The 19,663-nt window shown below is 46.2% G+C and overlaps 1 protein-coding gene across 1 annotated transcript in view; it reads right to left on the reverse strand.

Moving 5' to 3' along the window:
• The window catches only part of LOC124622900 (myrosinase 1-like), a 34,934-nt gene extending 25,481 nt beyond the window's left edge, over positions 1 to 9,453 (reverse strand). Inside the window, exons 1-2 of the mRNA XM_047148689.1 lie at positions 9,294 to 9,453; positions 3,871 to 4,004 (exon numbers count right to left, since the gene is read on the reverse strand). Coding sequence (XP_047004645.1) covers positions 3,871 to 4,004; positions 9,294 to 9,453 — 294 coding nt within the window. The remainder of the gene's footprint in view (positions 1 to 3,870; positions 4,005 to 9,293) is intronic.
• Positions 9,454 to 19,663: the final 10,210 nt, after the last annotated feature.

Consider the following 19,663-nt stretch of genomic DNA (forward strand, 5'->3'; position numbering starts at 1 on the left):
ACTGCGAACTCTGACTTCTCTGACAGGGAATCACGAATCCAGTCTCATAACTGAGACGATATTCCGTAAGCACACAATTTGATTATAAGCCACTTGTGGAATATGGTGTCAAAAGCCTTCTGGAAATCTATAAATACGGAATCAATTTCAAATCCGTTGTCGATTCCACTCGACACTTTGTATGGTAAAGAGCTAGTTGTGTTTCACAAGAACGATGTTTTCTATATTCGTGTTGACTTGGTGTCAATCGACCGTTTTCTTCGAGGTAATTCATAATGTTCAAACACAATATATGTTCGAATCCTGCCTCGGCATGGATGTGTGTGATGTCCTTAGGTTAGTTAGGTTTAAGTAGATCTAAGTTCTAGGGGACTGATGACCACAGATGTTAAGTCCCATAGTGCTCAGAGCCATTTGAACCATTTTGAACAATATATGTTCCAAAATCCTGCTGCATATCGACGTTAAACATACGGGCCTGTTATTTAGTAGATTATTCCTACTGCTTTTTTTGGATATTGATGCGATTTGCGCAACTTTCCATTCTTTACGGATGGATCTATCGTCGCGCGGGCGGTTGTATATGATTGTGAAGTATGGAGCTATCGCATCAGCACGCCCGTAATTACTTCGTGTTCGTTGTTGAATGGATTTCGAGAGGCTGTAATAGTTGTCTAACTGTATTAAGCTTTCAATATGAGATTATACGTCAATTTTAAAATTCGGTCGATAGTTATATGAAGTACTGAAAGTCAAATTTTTGATGCCCTGGAAGCCGTTAGATAGGCAACCTACAACTAGAATCGTGCCCTTGGTTAGTCTTTTAGTAATATACAGGGTGGTGAGAAACAGTATGGAAAGCTAGTAAGGGTGTTGCAGGGTAGGCTGTGCTGAGAATTACCGTAATTGTTAAGAAAAAAATTCGGTACGTTCCGCCGTTTGCGAGTTAACTAGCATTAAAATTAGCGAACCGGCCGTTGTGTGCGTAAATTCAAGCGGACCGTCAGACACAGTTACTGTCAGTTATTCCCGTAGCATAGATGACAGCGCACGAGACTGTTCAGCCTTTGTCTCGGGTTCGATCCTGACCACCGTCCCATGTCCAGTTTTTGTATCGCTCTCGGTTTTAGGAAACCAAACGAAGAACACATTTGAAGACACCATCTCTGGTGGGCCGTTTGACTTTGCTTGCGCAACGTCCTAATTGGCTAACATCAGTGCTAATTAGTTCGGAGACGATGTAAGCGGTCAAATGTTCTTATAAACAATTATTTTTCAGCACAACCTACCCTGCAAAACCCTTGCAAGTTTTTCTGACTGTTTCTGACCTCCCTGTATAATATGGACACTAGTATAGCTTCACTATCAAAAGAATTTTCGCGAAGATTAATAACCGCTTTGGACTGAGGCGGAACCCGCCGCTTTATCCCTGATGAGAACTCTGCTCCACCAGCTGAGCTATTCGATCGGGATTGCTGAATTGACGCAAAGCCTTGCTCTCTAATTACTCATCTCGTGCTTCTGCGACACATCTGCTAACCTTTCTACATTTACTGGCCAGAAGTATGTGGCAGAGAATTGCAGATTTTCTGTTAAGGAATGGTGTTATGGTGCGAGTCGGCAACCATTATGTTCCGAGGAGCCAAATGTTACTTCCTCGCTGCTAATGATAAATGACTGGAAGGTGGCCAAAGGATCTGTCGCCTTAGGAATCTGGACATGCAAACAGCACAATATTTTACAAAAGTGCGCTTTAGATAAATACAATGAAGAGCCAAGGAAACTGGTACACCTGCCTAATATCGTGTTGGGCCCCCGCGAGAAAGCAGGAGTGCCGCAACACGACGTGGGATGGACTCGACTAATGTGTGAAGTAGTGCTAGAGGGAATTGTCACCATGAATCCTGCAGGGCTGTCCATAAACCCGTAAGAGTTCGAGGGGGTGGAGATCTCTTCTGAACAGAACGTTGCAAGGCATCCCAGATATGCCCAATAATTTCGTGCCTGGGGAATTTAGTGGCCAGCGGGAGTGTTTAAACTCAGAAGAGTGTTCCTGGAGCCACTCTCTAGCAATTCTGGACATGTGGGGTGTCGCATTGTCCTGCTGGAACTGCCCAAGTCCATCGGAATGCATAATGGACATGAATGGATGAAGGTGATTAGACAGGACGCTTACGTACGCGTCACGTGTCAAGAGTCGTATCTAGACTTATCAAGGGTCCCATATAACTCCAATTGCACAGCCCCACACAATTACAGAGCCTCCAACAGCTTGAACAGTCCCCAGCTGACATGCAGGGGTCCATGGATTCATGAGGTTGTCTTCACACCCGTACACGTCCATCCGTTCTATGCAATTTGAAACGAGACTCGTCCGACCAGGCAACATGTTTCCAGTTGACGGGCCCAGGAGAGGCGTAAAGCTTTGTGTCGTGCAGTTATCAAAAGTACACGAGTGGCCCTTCGGCTCCGAAGGCCCATATCAATGATTTTTCGTTGAATGGTTCGCACGCTGACACTTGTTGATGGCCCAGCATTAAAATCTGCAGCAATTGCAGGAGGGTTGCACTTCTGCCACGTGAAACGAATCTCCTCAGTTGTCGTTGATTCCGTTCTTGCAGAATCTTTTTCCGGCCACAGTGATGTCGGAGATTTGATGTTTTACCGGATTCCTGATATTCACGGTACACTCGTGGAATGGTCGTACGGGAAAATCCCCACTTCATGGCTACCTCGGAGAAGCTGTGTTCCATCGCTCGTGTGCCGACTGTAACACCACGTTCAAAATCACTTAAATCTTGATTACCTACAACTGTAGCAGCCGTTACCGATCTAACAACTGGGCGAACCACTTATTGTCTTACACATGCGTTGCCGACTGCAGAGCCGTATTCTGCCTCTTTAAATATCTCCGTATTTGATTACGCATGCCTAGACAAGTTTCTTTAGCGCTTCAGTGTATACTTTACTGAACCAGTGCGAAACACTGCTACACTGTTGACAACTTGCGGCAGCCGTGGCTAGCTATTAAGCAGAGTCCCAGACATGGGTGTGCATCTATGTATACTGATAAGTTTGCAGGTAGAGCTAATTATCAACAAGACGGTGTAAGGTACAGCACCAAATAGCGACTAGAAGCAAACTCGACGAGAAGCAATCTTGTCTTAGAAGTCTGGTGCGTAAGTGCCTGCCGCTTATAAGACCGTTTTAGCGGTCTTCATTGGTCGGCGGGCTGAATGTTCTTCATTGGTGGAGATGTTCAAAGCATCGCTCTCGGCGCCGGCCGAGATCTTCGAGGCACCAGCTCCGGCAGTATCGATGAGCTACGATACTACAGATAACATCAGAGCGCAATTATTCATTCATCAAATTATATTTGACCGATGAACTGACATCGTGGATAATGTCTCCAGAAAGTTTGTTCGTTTTCAGATGAGAGAGAAATTTCTCATATACAGTACGTAAACTGGCTTGATGCTCGACAGGGGCTTCCAGTCCTTTTCCTTTCCTTGATTAGTGCATACACAGATTGCCATCAATTACGACAAATAGTGATATCCATTGAATCGTTTAGTATTTTCACATTTAGTATGACAAATAACTAGTCCCTTCACTGCTATCAAAAGCTACAAGCTGAATAATTTTCCTAATTTTTAGTTTATCCACAAAATATAGATTAATGATTGAAATTTTTAAGAGTGTACTACAAGCATAGGCTTCTGACAGACTATTATTAACTTTGAAAATTTGACGCTTTTGTCTGGATATCAGTAAATAATGCATCAGAAATCAGATCACACTTAAAATATATTCAGGTTTTCTAATCACTACTTCTGTTACAAAGCGAATACTAGTGCAAACAGCACTCACATTCATATCCTTGGCGAGCTGTATGTCTATCTCGTACTTGTGGTAGGAGTCACACGCCACGTCGCCATTGCTGCCATCGGTGGTGATGTTGGGAATTGTGTGGAACATGCGGTCGAAAATGCCCTCACCCTTGCCTGCAACACAGATTGATGATTAGATGATGTAATGATGTACTTAAAAATTATTGCGTTAGCGAAAAATTCAAGCAGATAGGTCATATTACATAAATGGCATATCTAATGTTCTTGTAGAGTGTTCTAAAGATTTTGAAAGGGTTTAAAATCCGGGAACTAGGTGTGCCAGTCCTGTTGCGTGATTGTTCCCGAATGTTCCTCACGTCAAGTAACACGTGTCTCAGCCCAACAGAAGCGGCAATCGACATCTTGGGTGACAGATTGGCTGTTGTTAAAATCCTCCCTAAAATGGAAAAATGGCAGATCAGGGATACAGTTCCGCGTAACCGTTCTGCTTCTGGGAGTATGTCACCTGAGAAAGAGGACCCACGAAAATAAAACATTGCAGCGCCTCTTTAAGCTTGCAGCATTAGTGTGCAATCATCTCGGAGAGCTTTCTGGGGGTTTGCAGCAAACTCAACGCCGCGAGTCCTTCAGATGTAGAGAGAAGCGGTATACAATTTGTAAGAAAAGAAGTTTCTTGTCTTTCAAATGTCATCGTTAACGTTGCTCTTTTGGAACCAGACAGTTTTGTGGCGAAAAGAGGAAATGTCTTCAGTAGAACCCAAAATATCGGTGCGAAGAAATTTCGCCTCGAATGTTTCTTTCGTTTACTTTAAATGCGAACATTTTAGGTTAGGCTTTACCGTGACTGTTATTAACGTTAAATGAAACAACTCGTTTACTGTTACCAGTCACTGCTTATTTATCTCCACGACGCGTTTGAAATTTTTAAACCTCGATCATCAGGTGGATTTACATTTGTTAGTATGACATTTGTGTATGTGTCGTGTTACGATTTGTTGGAGGAACTTGTGGCCCTGTCTACAGTGAAACGACCCTGTGACCACTGCAGACAGAGCCGCAAGTTCCTCCAAAAAATCGTAACACGACACACACACAAATGTCACACTAACAAATGTAAATCCAACTGATGATGGAGATTTAAACCTTTGAAACGCGTCATGGAGATAAATAAACAGTGACAGGTAACAGTAAACTTGTTTCATTTAATGTTTCTTTCGTAACACATCGAAAAGGCCCTGTATCGGCTTTACGTAGCAATTTTTGCCACAGACCGAGAACGAGTTTCGTACCCAACCCGGAAAAAGTGCTAGATGTTCCTTTGCGTGGCGGTCTTCTTTCGGCTTTAATTCTTGATGCAAATTACTTCTGCATCGGCTCCTTTAACCACTGTCACTTATCCCATCAAACATCCAGACGATTGTCAGACTTGTTCCACACTTTAGCGAGTATGTTTAAGAGTTTCTGCATTCATCGCTGTTCCTGTGTGGTATCTTAGTTCATCTGTGCCTCTTGAAAGGGAAGCGCGTAAATGGTGCATTTTAAACCTCAGCAAAGAGGCAGTCACATATCTTGAGATCAGTCAAAGTAAACTTTTAGTTTCGTTGTGAAAGTTAAAATGCACCCGAAGTTTCTGTCTTCGTTGATATGGAAGATATAGACACGTGAAAAAGGATGAATATTTTTGTAACACACTGTAGTGTATGATGATACGACAATTAAATTCACTACTTCCTCAATTTAAGGAAATTATTCCTTCTAACTTGTCCATTGAGTTGACCTTGCCCCAAGCCTATACTCAGCTAACAAAGCACTCGCCAAAGGACAGGGCCAGCACCTGGTATCCCGTCCGTGGTTATTCCGCTCACTTGTCTGCATTTGCACACTTGTCAAACAGTTTCCCCTGCTACACCTCGTTCTGTACCATAAGTTGGTACATTAGCTGCAACAAGGACCACAAACACAACAAAAACACCAACGATGAAATTCTGGGGCACGGGCTGTCATTGGTTGGATAAAAATATCCCTCTATATTGTATTGAGTACTGAGTAGTTTCGTCTGTGTGGACATTTGCAAATGATCGCACAGAATTATCTATCAAATGGAGATACTTATTTTACAGTCGTAGCATTTACCAAGCCACACATTACTAAAGAAGACATAAGGGTTTGACTGGACTTAACAGCTGAAGATGTGACTCTACAGTATCAGATCAAAAGTGTCGGGACGGTAACATGGAGTGTGTCCACCCATCCCTTTCCGACTGCCTGAACTACGGTGGGGACATTTTTTCGATGAGGCGTCTGAATGTTTTAGGATGAATGGCAGCTCATTCTTTCTTAAGAGCCAACATCAGGAAAGATAGTGATGTTGGAACGAAGTAGACGTCCCAATTAACCCCAAAGGTGTTCCATTGGGATTTGGTCGGGATTCTGGGCAGGCAAGTCCATTTCAGGACTGTTACTGTCCACAAACCATTCCCTTATGGGTGCTACTTTATGAGAGTGTGACATGAAGATCATCGTCTCCAAACAGTTCCTCTGCTGTACGCAGTACACACTGCTGTGAATTGTGTTTATGTGCTTCTGCACTTTGGGTTCACTTGATGGCAGGTAACGTTCCCTGGGATATTGCCAAACACAAACAGTTTCATTGGATCGTCGCAGGGTACAGCGTAGTTCATAACTACAAATCAGTCGTTTCCAGTAGTACACTGTCTAATGATGTTGCTCTTTGCACCACGCCAAGCGTCACTTAACAAACTTGAGAAATGTCCGGCTTACGAGCAGTTCTTGACCACTGTACCCCATTCTTTTTTACTCCGTTCGCACAGTCTTGTGCTAGCTGGACCGCTATTAGCACTTTGGACTCACGAGTGATTCCTTGCGCTGATTTAATGCGATTTCCTGCAGAGGCCCGTTGCAGTGCTCGACGGTTCGTATTCATCAGTGCATGAAGTCTGTCTGGTGCTGGTTTAGCTGTGGTTATTCCTTCACGTTTCCACTTCACAGTCACATCACGAACGGCCAACGTGGTAACCTTTAGAAAAGTCGAAACGTCGTTTATGTATTTGTCAGTCAAGTGACATCCAGTGGCTGGTCTGTGTTCGAAGTCATTGTCGTCCCCTGATAGACCCATTCTGCTGGTAATCCTTCTCTGCCGACAGCACAGTACGTGCCGCCTCCTTGGATAATGGCAGGTCCTTTCTCGTTGTATTTAGTGGCCGGTTCCGCATTACGTAGATTTGTTCGGACAATTTTAATCAGATAGTGTCAGTGTCATTCAGAACATCGACTGTAGTTTTCTCCTTCGCCTAAACTATAAATATACCGAGCGAGGTGGCCGAGTGGTTAGCATACTGCATTCGTATTGCAGTGGGCGACAGATTCAAATCCTGCCTCAGCCTCAGCCGACTGACTATATATCGCAGTCGAGTTCGAATGAAAAGCACGCACTGGAAACACTACAATGTCCGTCTAGTTATCAAAAACTTGTACCCAATAGATGTGGAACACTTAGGCTTCTCCAAGTTACAGCCTCATAAACGTGTATTTTTAAATAAATATCTGGTGTATGTGTCAACAGCAAATTACCTCAATTGTGTTGTTGTTGTTGTTATTGTGGTCTTCAGTCCTGAGACTGGTTTGATGCAGCTCTCCATACTACTCTATCCTGTGCAAGCTTCTTCATCTCCCAGTACCTACTGCAGCCTACATCCTTCTGAATCTGCTTACTGTATTCATCTCGTGGTCTCCCTCTACGATTTTTACCCCACACGCTGCCCTCCAGTACCAAATTGGTGATCCCTTGATGCCTCAGAACATGTCATACCAACAGATCCCTTCTTCTAGTCAATTTGTGCCACAAACTCCTCTTCTCCCCAATTCTATTCAATACCTCCTCATTAGTTATGTAATCTACCCATCTAATCTTCAGCATTCTTCTGTAGCACCACATTTCGAAAGCTTCTATTCTCTTCTTGTCTAACCTATTTATCGTCCATGTTTCACTTCCATACATGGCTACACTCCCTAGAAATACTTTCAGAAACGACTTCCTGACACTTCGACCATCATCAGTTATTTTGCTCCCCAAATAGCAAAACTCCTTTACTACTTTAAGTGTCTCATTTACTAATCTAATTCCCTTAGCATCACCCGATTTAATTCGACTACATTCCATTATTCTCGTTTTGCTTTTGTTTATACCCTCCTTTCAAGACACTGTCCATTCCGTTAAACTGCTCTTCCAAGTCCTTTGCTGTCTCTGACAGAATTACAATGTCATCGGCAGACCTCAAAATTTTTATTTCTTCTCCATGGATTTTAATACCTACTCCGAACTTTTCTTTTGTTTCCTTTACTGCTTGCTCAATATACAGATTGAATATCATTGGGGAGAGGCTACAACCCTGTCTCACTCCCTTCCCAACCACTGCTTCATTTTCATGCCTCTCGACTCTTATAACTGCCATCTGGTTTCTGTACAAATAGCCTTTCGCTCCCTGTATTTTACCCCTGCCACCTTCAGAATTTGAAAGAGAGTATTCCAGTCAACATTGTCAAAAGCTTTCTCTAAGTCTACAAATGCTAGAAACGTAGGTTTGCCTTTCCTTAATCTTTCTTCTAAGATACGTCGTAGCGTCAGTATTGCCTCACGTGTTCCAACATTTCTACGGAATCCAAACTGATCTTCCCCGAGGTCAGCTTCTACCAGTTTTTCCATTCGTCTGTAAAGAATTCGCGTTAGTATTTTACAGCTGTGACTTATTAAACTGATACTTCGGTAATTTTCACATCTGTCAACACCTGCTTTCTTTGGGATTGGAATTACTATATTCTTCTTGAAGTCTGAGGGGATTTCGCCTGTCTCATACATCTTGCTCACCAGATGGAACAGTTTCGTTAGGCCTGGCTCTCCCAAAGCTGTCAGTAGTTCTAATGGAATGTTGTCTACTCCCGGGGTCTTGTTTCGACTTAGCTCTTTCAATGCCGTGTCAAACTCTTCACACAGTATCATATCTCCCATTTCATCTTCATCTACCTTCTCTTCCATTTCCATAATATTGTCCTCAATAACATCGCCCCTGTGTAGACCCTCCATATACTTCTTCCACCTTTCTGCTTTCCCTTCTTTGCTTAGAACTGGGTTTCCATTGTACAAGCTCAAAAACAACAGTTTTGTATATGAAAAATATCATAGCTGGAGTTGTAGAAGTCACCGCTCTCCTCATGAAGAAATTAATCTAAACCGATATTTCCTATTTATGAATTTAGCATTACTTAGGCAATGAAAAGGTTCGACTAAGAATTGTTATTGCTGTCACGAATCTTAGAAGAGAATGATCTTCCAGTGCATATCTATTCTTTAACATATAAAAGAAAGTTTAATATTAATCACAGGCGGTATTAGTGTTTCAGATTTCGGAGTAAAAGACTTCTTACCGCCTTCATTCCAGGCCCCTTCCACCTGGTAAGACGCGGTGGCAGCTGCGAAGATGAAGTCGTCAGGGAATTTGTTGGCAGGTTCTGCAGCTCCAGATATTCCCGGGCGACCCAGGACACTGGCTGCCAGAAGCAGGAGCAAGCACACAGATGACCACATGTTTAGCGTTCCCATCTGCTTGTGCGTCTGCCTTTTTATACTCTGTACCTCTGGTTAATCTAGCTACAAGGTTTCCTTAGAGTGAGACTTTGGCACGCATTGCCAATTAAAGGCTCAAGGCAATTGTTCTGATGGGCGTGGGTGTCACCCGCGCATCGTCTTATTTTCTGTCCGTCATTGTGTCACGAGATGCATGTTTGATGAGCTCGAAATTTAATGCGAATGTAAGTAAAAGCTCTTTCTGTTGTTGCGACGAGAATTACTTTGTTCGCTAAATCTAGTGTGTAATTTCCAAAGATGTGTCGGTGTTTACCTCTACCGCCAGTTTATATGAGGCGAAGCATTTTGCACAGTCACTGGACTTGCCTTACGGCCCCTTATCTCTTGCTAAAACGCAGTAATCTGTCAGAGCGAAGGTATCAGCTGAGATCATACGAGGCGATAAAAGACGTCGGAAGGCACGCCTCCTTTCCCTCAGCCACTCCTCCGTAGAAGCTGCGCCGTTCTGCTGCTGTCAGTTCGTCACTCGGTATCATCATTGTTAGCGTCTGTACGTCCTCTTCAGCTCCTCGATGGACAGATTTGCAGTTCAGAATGCTTTTACAAGAGGAGTGTAGTTGAATAAAACGACGGTGTAGCTAATTTTTCGTTTTGTGTAAAAGCTTTAAGTGCATTTCGCAGTTCCGCAGATTTCGTAGATATCTATTATTTATACTATGCTCACAGCCGTACTGCATTGAAGAATCGTTAAATGATGTGAATCGTCCACAAGCAAACAGATTATTTTGGTTCCGGGAAATCCGTTCCGTACAGGATGAAGAAAATAAATAAAAGTGTTTGTAAGTGTGATACGTATTAAGTTATCCTAGTTACTAAAAATCTGATTCGGAGAGTCAATGAGTAACTGCCAGACTAAAAATCAAAATGTAAAGTTTATTTTTGCCAATGCCCACAAATCGTTTAATGGGTGAAACGGTTTCAACGAACTTGTTAATTCCAATAGATCATTAACACTTCTTCCACAATGAGGCTACTACTAGGTGCCTCTAGCAGAGAATGTTGTTTCCTAGTACGCAGTGACACGGATATAGACTGAGAAGTGCTTATGGGCTATCATTAACGACTTGTCAGTTGAAATCGTTATAGCCATTAAACAATTTTTTTGAACAGTGACTCAAATAAACTTTATACGAGGGTTGTTTTTTAAGTAAGGGCCGTTCGAGCTTATAGTCCAGTAGTTCGCGCGGACGCCGCAACAAGCCACCGCGCCACTTGCTGGCATCCTTCCCGTTCACACTGATGCAAGTTGCAGCTCTGTAGCTGACGTGTACGCATCGCTGTGCTACTTTATAATGTTTACGATTATTGAATCGCCCGCCGCGTGTGAGATACGGTCAGTGATACGTTTTTTGACCGCGAGAAGCCTATCAGCTGCAGAAATTCATCGTCAGTTAACAGAAGTTTATGGCTTGAATGCAATGAGTGAAGGTAAAGTGCGTCAATGGGTTAGAGAGTTTAAAAATGGCTGTCAAAACGTCCATGACGAAGAACACTCAGGCCGGCCCTCTGTGATCACTGATTATTTGGTGGCTGCAGTCGAAACAAAGATTCGTGAGGACAGTATATTCACAATTTCCACTCTTTCTTTGGAATTTCCACAAATTTCAAGATCGGTTTTGTACAAAAATTGTGTCTGAAAAGCTAAACTTTAAGAAACTGTGTTCTCGGTGGGTACCCAGACTCCTCACAGAGGACCACAAAGGGAAGAGATTTGCCACTTCATTGGACTTTTTGATTCGTTACGAGGAAGAAGGGGATGACATGTTGAGTCAAATTGTCACTGGAGATGAAACGTGGGCATCCCATATCACTCCCGAAAGCAAGCGACAATCGATGGAATGGCGACACACAACCTCACCCGTCAAGGTCAAAGCCAAACAGACGCTGTCAAAGCGCAAGATTATGGCAACTGTGTTCTGGGACCGGCGCGGTGTTTTGCTAGTGGACTCTATGCCACGAGGAACGACAATCAACTCAGATGCCTACTGTGCAACTCTAAAGAAGCTCCGCAGAGCAATTCAAAACAAATGGCGCGGCATGCTGACTGAAGCAAGCGGGCGTGCAACACAGTTACTTCCAGTAGCAGCAGCTTGTACAGGAGGCCTTCGTGCCATACGCTGTCAAAGGTTTTTGAGACGGACGTCAAGGAGTACCGCCCCAAGGTACTAGCGACGTTCCAGAGACCCCATCGCCTAGTACACCAGTCGCAGAAGTTGGTGTTGGGTCGAGTGACAGCGTCGGAAGCCAAACTGTTTGTCAGAAAGCAGGCCCTCTTCACTGATACGACGCTGCAGCCTTTTGACGTATATACTCTTTAAGATTTTAGAGAGGCGAGACAGGATGCTTATTGAGCGATAGTTTTGAGCCAATCTGGGGTGTTTCCACACTTCGGAATGGCGACAACCTCGGCGTGTTTCTAGTCAGTGGGGTAGACGACAGTTTCCACGCAATCATGTCGAATATCGCAGTGACCATGTGCACTGCTTCCGGCGGCAGCTTCATCAGCAGTGCGTTTTCCATCTTGTCAACACCCTTCTGCTTTCCTGGGCTGCAGGAATGTGAGGTGGCTTTGGACTTCCTCCTTAGTGGTGGCGCTGATGATGTCGTCCTCGTCCTGGTGATTCATATGCATTGGGAGATGCTCATCCGCCTCCTGAATCGTGTCTTCATCGGCAACGTCTCCCACCAGCGTGAAGTTTACTGCGAAGGTGTCCGCTAGCAAGTGGTCTTGTCGTCTTTTCTGCAGCGAGGTCACGACCAACTTGCAGCAGCGGGATGCGCTGGCCCCTCCTCATGAAGTTCGTGGTCATCGCCCAGGAGCTGCCGTCATCGATCCTGAGCGTGGCTGTCTTGCTAGCTCAGCCTCGATTTCGGTGGTGACGTACGGCCGCCGATATCTCGTGGCGCCGTTGGTTGAGCAGCCTCTTGGTAGCGAGGTTTCGGGTAATCTGCCACTCGCGGAAAACCCTATTTCTCGCGCGGATGGCCTCCAGGAAGTCTGGGGGAAGGTATCTGGAGTTGTTCCTTGGCTTTCTCGGACACTTCGGCGCTGCTGAATCTGTCGCTGCAAATGTATAATGGGGTGAATGGCGCTAGCGTGGAATTCACCCCTCCCCCTCTGGCCGGGTGTGGCGGCGGCAGTCTATGTCAGGTGCTACTGGAAGTGCTCCCAGTTTGTGTTATAACGATTATCAATGATGTTCCGGTGGCTCACCCCGTCAGTGTGACCGTCTGGTCACTGTACTTTGGGTAGTGCTTGGGATCAAAGTGACCCAGTACTATAGCGTCATAGTCGTTAACCACGTATAGCAGCCTTATCCCACTGTTGTTGGTGACTTGGCAGTTCCACTCTTGGTGTTTGGCGTTGAGATCTCCGCTGGCGAACAGATTTCCAGTCATCGAAAGCAGTGTCTCAAAGTTTCTGGGTTGCAAGTATCCTATCGGCTGTTGGTAGGCCACCACGAATGTCATTTTGCCAGCTGAGGTGCTGATCATGACGCCAGTGATTTCCAGTGTGACCATCTCAGTAAGCTTCACCTGTGCTGGAGCAGTGACGTCTTCACATAAACTACCATTCCACCTCCGTGAGTCACAGCGAACTGTAGGGCGGCAGTCTCGCATGGTCGGCGCTCCCTCCCGCATCCACGCAGGTGGACTGTGCTGGCTGGCGCAGGGCGTTCCATCGGCGAATGCATACTGTTGCTGGTGTATGTAGCGTCATTCTGCCATGCCCCTCGACGTGTGTTCTGGCAGTAGGGTGCTGCTCAGCTGATTTGGTGGGTGCTGTATCAACAGCAGCAGAAGCGAAGCTCCATCTGGGCAGTCCTGTTCTCTTGTGGAGTTTTTCCACAGCGACTCCGACGTCCGCCACGTGGGTGAGAAGGAAGATTTTGCGGTTCTCGAGAACAGTCATGAACAGTGGCATGTCTGAGTTGTTCCTGGGCGACTTCGTACACTGTGTCATGTATTGAGAATCCCATTTCCTCGAGCAGCTCCTGCCGGTACCCTGTGAAGTCCCTCCTTTTCTGCGAGATGACGCCACAGTAAGCTTCTGTGGTCTTCGTGACAACATAATGCAAGTCGCGCCCTGCTACATGAATTGTAATGTTGCCCTTGACCAGAGCTTTAACGTTCCCTCTGAACTCCCTGAGACCGCCTGTCAACTTGATGATTACAGGAGTGGATGGAGACGACCTTCCCTGATGTTGGTTCTCCGTGGCCTCACCTGTGTTGTTACTGAGATCAGAGAACAGTTGTCTGTAATGACATCCACTTGCTGTGCAAGTACCACAGCCCTGGGTGTGTGCTTGTGGTTTAGTTGCATGAAGTGCTAGTCATCGATAGTCGGTGGATGGATACTGGACGCCTTCCTCGACTCTTCGACTGTATGCATACCGTTGGTGCACTACTAGTCGAGCTAGCGGCCTACCTCTTGGAGTTGGTCGTTGAACTCGCGGCAGCTGGGTGCTTACGTGAGTGCTTCTCCATCTCCATCGTTTCAGCCGCCGGTTTTGCCCCTGGGATGAGGCCCACCAGGACGGCGACCTACTTTTCTGCTTCTGGAGTCTCTGCCACATCTGTTGCAGGTGGAGCACCCTGCGAAGAGATATCGTCTAATGCGACAGCCGGCGGTTCCGTTTCGGTTCGCGACTGTCGATCAGCCGATTCTGGTGGACGTGAAGCTGAAGCTAGGCTGCGCTACGCGTTTGGAGGCGCAGGAGGATGCCGGTGGGCCACCTACGTCGAGTCCACAGGCTACAGCGTTTATAGGCATGCCCCCATGCACTGAAAGTGCCCGCCTACTCTTCTGCGTAGCGCTCGTGTTCTTGGACTGGTCAGTCGTAGGTGGCTGGCAGGGTGAGGCCTCCTGCGAGTCAAGTCACACCAAACAGCTATCCTCCTCAGCCAGGGCTGAGGTTGCATAACGACTCCGCTGGCCCATATCGCTATCCGTCTCGTTCTACTGTTTCGTTATCGTTGTGTGACCAGTTGGAGCCACTGACAGAGCAACCTCTGCAGGACGGCGATCCGCCATCTCCTTCGCTTCTACACAGCGGTCCGCTCAGTACGGCATCTCAGGTCGGAGAGCAGCCTGAGCTCCTGAGGGCACGCGGCCGACTAATATCCCCTCCCCCGTGGGCCGCTTTTTCCGCAGTCCGCGCCTACGACCGCGTGTCGGCAGTCCGAAGACGTTACCGTCTGTGTCTGTGTAGTATCGGTGTAGGTGCTCTCTTCGTCCTGGTTGCCGAACCATTCTGTTTGCGGAGAGTCTTCTTGATTGAAGTCAGTGCTGGTTCCTTACAGCCGCGATCTCAGTTGATGAGGACGTCCATGGTGCAAATTCTCAAGATCTCCCTAACGACGCTGTCACAATATTTGAAGGCTGTGCCACGGTCGTGGTACATTCGTACTCCATCGTGTGATTCTCGCGGGCAAACGGTGCTCTGCAACGGCTGAGTTGTTGGGATACATCAATCGATTGTGCCTCTGGTGTTGTGGGTAATAATCTTCGACGGTGCGCACTGTCTGTCCAATAATGTATTTCCACATCGACATGAAATCTGGTACACGCCGTCCTCCTGACGCTTCCCAATAATTGACCAGGCAAGTTTTATTCATTGCTTTAACATGCGTCCGGTTTTCCCCGACAGTGCGCCAGTGTACGGAATAAAGGCAGTGGCTGCCTCTTCCTCTGCGACTTCTTTCGCCTCCAACGCTTGTATTGTTGTGGTGGGGCGGAGAGCGCGCCTAATCTGGCATTCTTGATACCCGTCTTTTCGGAATACAGTTCTGAGGTGTTCCAGCTCTTGCGGCAGACTCTCAGCATCTGAAATGGTGTGTACCCTGTGTACTATTATTTTTAGTATACCTCTGCGAAGCGATGGCAGCTCTCTGCATGCAAATATAGGTCAGTGTGCGTATTCTTCCGGTACACGTCGTGGCCCAGGATGCCATAGCTCTTCTCTTGACCATGACGTCCAGGATGGATAGCCTTCCTTCTGCTTCGGTCTTCATAGTGGATTGCATGTTGGGATATAAGGAGTTCAAATGTGTAAGGAAGTCAAGGAGTTAGTCCCTTCCACGGGGCCATATGACGAACGTGTCATTCACATAACGTATTAAAAAGCATGTGAGTTTCCATTTGGATGACGCCAGGGCTTCCCCCTTGAAGTAATCCATATATAAATTCACGACCACGAGCGGAAGGGGGCTGTCATTGCGTCTCCGCCCGTTGTTCGTAGTATTCTACATTAAACAGAAAATACGTGGAGATCAGGACACGCCCGAAAAGGTCGGTCGTCTCCTCTCACCTCTAGTGAAGAGGTACCCTGGTTAATAACGAAACGACGTCAAAACGCACCAGGATATCTGAGCCTTTCACCTTGAAGTTGTCAAGAAGTTTTACAAAACCCACAGAATTGCACCTAAGAAGAGTGGATTTACACACCTGGGGGCTTAGTAGTTCCGTCAAGTATTTTGCCAGGAAACACCTAGGTGCCCTAATGTCGACAATGAGGCGCAACGGCAACCCATCGTTGTGGACTACGGGGAGTCCATAAAGCCTTGGCGGTACAGATTCTTGAGGTAACAGTTTCTTGACGACCCCCCAGCCCTAGTCTTGCTCTCCACATTCTTTATGTGGTCAGCGTTGATCTTCCTGTAGGATTCGTCATCTAGTAGGCTCTTCATATTCTCAATGTCGTCCTGGTGGGAAAGAACAGCAGTAGCGTTGCCACACTCAGCAGATAAGACAACAGTTTCAGAGCATTCTCTCAGATCACGAATAGCTGCCGCCTCTCTGCTGGTAATGCTCGACTTCGCAGGGTTATTTGTAGTCAGACCACGGCAGGTGCCACGACGTACTTCTTCAGCTGCTTCAGGCGTACGCTCAGGAACTCAGTTCGTCAGCGGATCTGACGGTGGCGACATGTCTGATCGCTGAAATATTGTGGTCGTTGGACACTATGAACCGGCACTACACTCACGAACTCTTCGATCTCAAATACGCCAGGAGAAACAGAAAAATCACATCATGTACCATTATGGGGAGGAGAGGTATCGTAGCATGAAGAAATTTGATAAGATGCGCCACCGAAGATGCCGTTTGCTGAGTGCTCTTGCAATTCGGAAGAGATGTCGCGCCCAGCCTGTTTTGCCGAACCTTGCTAAGGTTACGCATCACATCGTATCTGAAGCAGCCAGGAGAATTAAAAAGCGGGCCAGCCTTGCCTTCGTACGAGAGATGGTTCACTTTACCCGTCAGACCGTTGAGTACAACTCCCAGAAACTATTTAGACTACATTTACAGCCGACATATCATTTTAATTCCGGACCTGGGACTGGATTGATGATGTTGTCTGGGTGGCAGCCGATTCCGCGCATAGGAAGGCCACATGAAGGCAAATATCGTAATTGTCACGTCCCTCTGACAAACCACCAACGGAGGTTCCGTGCAAGACGGTCATCAATATGACTGACATGGAGCTGAGTGACGATGCGGTTTCAGTCTGTAGAAGGGACATAATTTTGTTCCCACCCCTGAGTTCAGTCTGGTCGTCGCGGACATCGCCAGCTCAGTTGAACAGGTTGAGGTGCGACTACCGCTTGAAGCAGCTGAAGAGGTATGTCGTGGAACGTGCTGCGCTTTGACGAGAACTAAGCCTACGAAGTCGAACGTTACCAGCAGAGAGAGGGCAGCTATTCTTGTCCTGAGAGTGTGCTCTTAGAGTGTTACAATTTTTACACATTGAACAAATTTAGAACTACTTACAGACCTTGCTATATTTTCCTTTTACATTTGCCACAACTTTTATCATATTCTACTGGCAACAGACAAATAATGATTAACCACTTGCCCACCCCTTTGACCAGTAAGCTTTCCAAAATTACTCATACCAACTCTGTGTGGCCATAATATCAATAATACACCGCAAGATACAAGTCAGTTCACAGTTCCTCAAAGTGACAGCAAACTGAAATACATCCAAATGAACACACTAGTTCCTGAAAATCGTTTTTGAATGAGTCTTTTGGTCAATGGCATTCACAATATCCCATCACACTTCTAATAGAAACACGTTCGCAACACAGTTATACCGTGCTATTAAATATGATAACTTCCTTCGGTGGGACTGAAACGAGGATCCCTCTGTTTGAGTGGTAACAATGCCTCAAAACGTCGAAAGGTTGATATACTGTGTATCCGTCCAACATGGTCGACAACCACTTCCGATCTCCTTCATCCAGGATGGTGACCCTCAATCCATGTGCCTTCCTTGAATTGACCTGGATCCGCTGTCGGCACATGCACGTAGTACAAACACTGTCTCATCTCCTCTGACTCGTCTGCAGGCCCATTCCACATACCTCACTCGTTGTGCGCGATGAGAAACTCACCGTCGCTGAACACAGGCAACTCTGCAAGCAATGATGACTGACCTGCGTCTCCGTTCAATGCCTCATCCAGCGATTAACTACCACATTTCTCACACACCACAGTGAATTTCTTTGGGGACACCATACAATCGCCTAACAGATGATAAAAAAATATCGATCATTTGAAACGGTTCAACTACGCTGAAGAGCCAAACAAACTGCCTAATATCGTATAGGGCCCCCGCGAGCTTGCAGAAGTGCCGCAACACGCCGTGGCACGGACTCGACTAATGTCTGAAGTAGTGCTGGACGGAATTGACACCATGAATCCTGCAGGACTGTTCATAAATCCGTAATAGTACGAGGGGGTGGAGATCTCTTCTGAACAGCACGTTGCAAGGCATCCCAGATATGCTCAATAATGTTCATGTCTCGGGCGTTTAGTGGCTAGCGGGAGTGTTGAAACTCAGAAGAGTGTTCCTGGAGCCACTCTGTAGCAATTCTCGAGATGTGGGGTGTCGCATTGTCCTGCTAGAGCTGCCCAAGTCCATCGGAATGCACAATGGACATGAATCGTTGCAGGTGATCAGACAGGATGCCTAAGTACGCGCCACCTGTTAGAGTAGTATCTAGACGTATCAAGGGTCCCATATAACTCCAACTGCACACGCCCCACACCTTTACAGAGCCTCCACCAGCTTGAACAGTTTCCTGCTGACATGCAGGATCCATGGCTTCGTGAGATAATCTCCATCCCCTTACACTTCCATCCACTCGATACAATTTGAAACGAGACTCGTCCGACCAAGCAACATGTTTCCGGTCATCAAAAGTCCAAAGTCGGTGCTGACGAGCCCAAGTGAACCGTAAAGCTTTGTTTCGTGCAGTCATCAAGGGTACACGACTGCGCCTTCCGCTCCGAAAGCCCATATCGATGATGTTTCGTTGAATGGCTCGTACGCTGACAGTTGTTGATGGCCCTGCATTGAAATCTGCAGCAATGTGAGGAAGGGTTGCACTTCTGTCATGTTGAACGATTCTGTTCAGTAGTCTTTGGTTCCGTTCTTGCAGGATCATCTTCCGACCGCAGCGATGTCGGAGATTTGATATTTTCCTGCTTCCTGATATTCATGGTACACTCGTGAAATAGTTGTACGCGAAATCCCCACTTCATCACTACCTCGGATATGCCGACCATAACACCACGTTCAAACTCACTCACCTGCCATTGAAGCAGCAGTAATCGATCTAACAACTGCGCAAAACACTTGTCGTTTTATATAGCCGTTGCCGACCGCAGCACCGTATTCTGCCTGTTTACATATTTCTGTATTTGAATACGCATGCCTATATCAGTTTCTTTGGCGCCTCATTGTATATTAGGGAGCTTGACGAAATCCAAAAAGTAGCCTTTGTCAGTGCCTGCATAACGTCAAAGATAAACTGTGTTGCACAAATGCTACCAATGCCACAAGAGACGATGAAATGAATCGTGTCAGCCTTAGGCCATTTTGTTACTTGAGAATATATTTTTAAAGTTGAATTTGACATGCAGACACCTGCCCCAGGAGATGGATTAAATGCAGCTGATGTTCGAAACAAGTCACGGACATTATACGTGTGTAACACATACAAACAGCGCAGGATGTCACCCAACATTTAAACAGCTCACGTGTTAAACAAAGAAGCACCGGAAAATCTGCAGCCTCCAATTAGTGCGCAACAGGTTCCTAATCAGCTGCTTCATCTGAAAACCTTTTCAATTGAGTTTTGT

The sequence above is a fragment of the Schistocerca americana genome, chromosome 7 (genome assembly GCF_021461395.2).
Source record: "Schistocerca americana isolate TAMUIC-IGC-003095 chromosome 7, iqSchAmer2.1, whole genome shotgun sequence".
In the NCBI taxonomy this organism is placed as follows: Eukaryota; Metazoa; Arthropoda; class Insecta; order Orthoptera; family Acrididae; genus Schistocerca; species Schistocerca americana.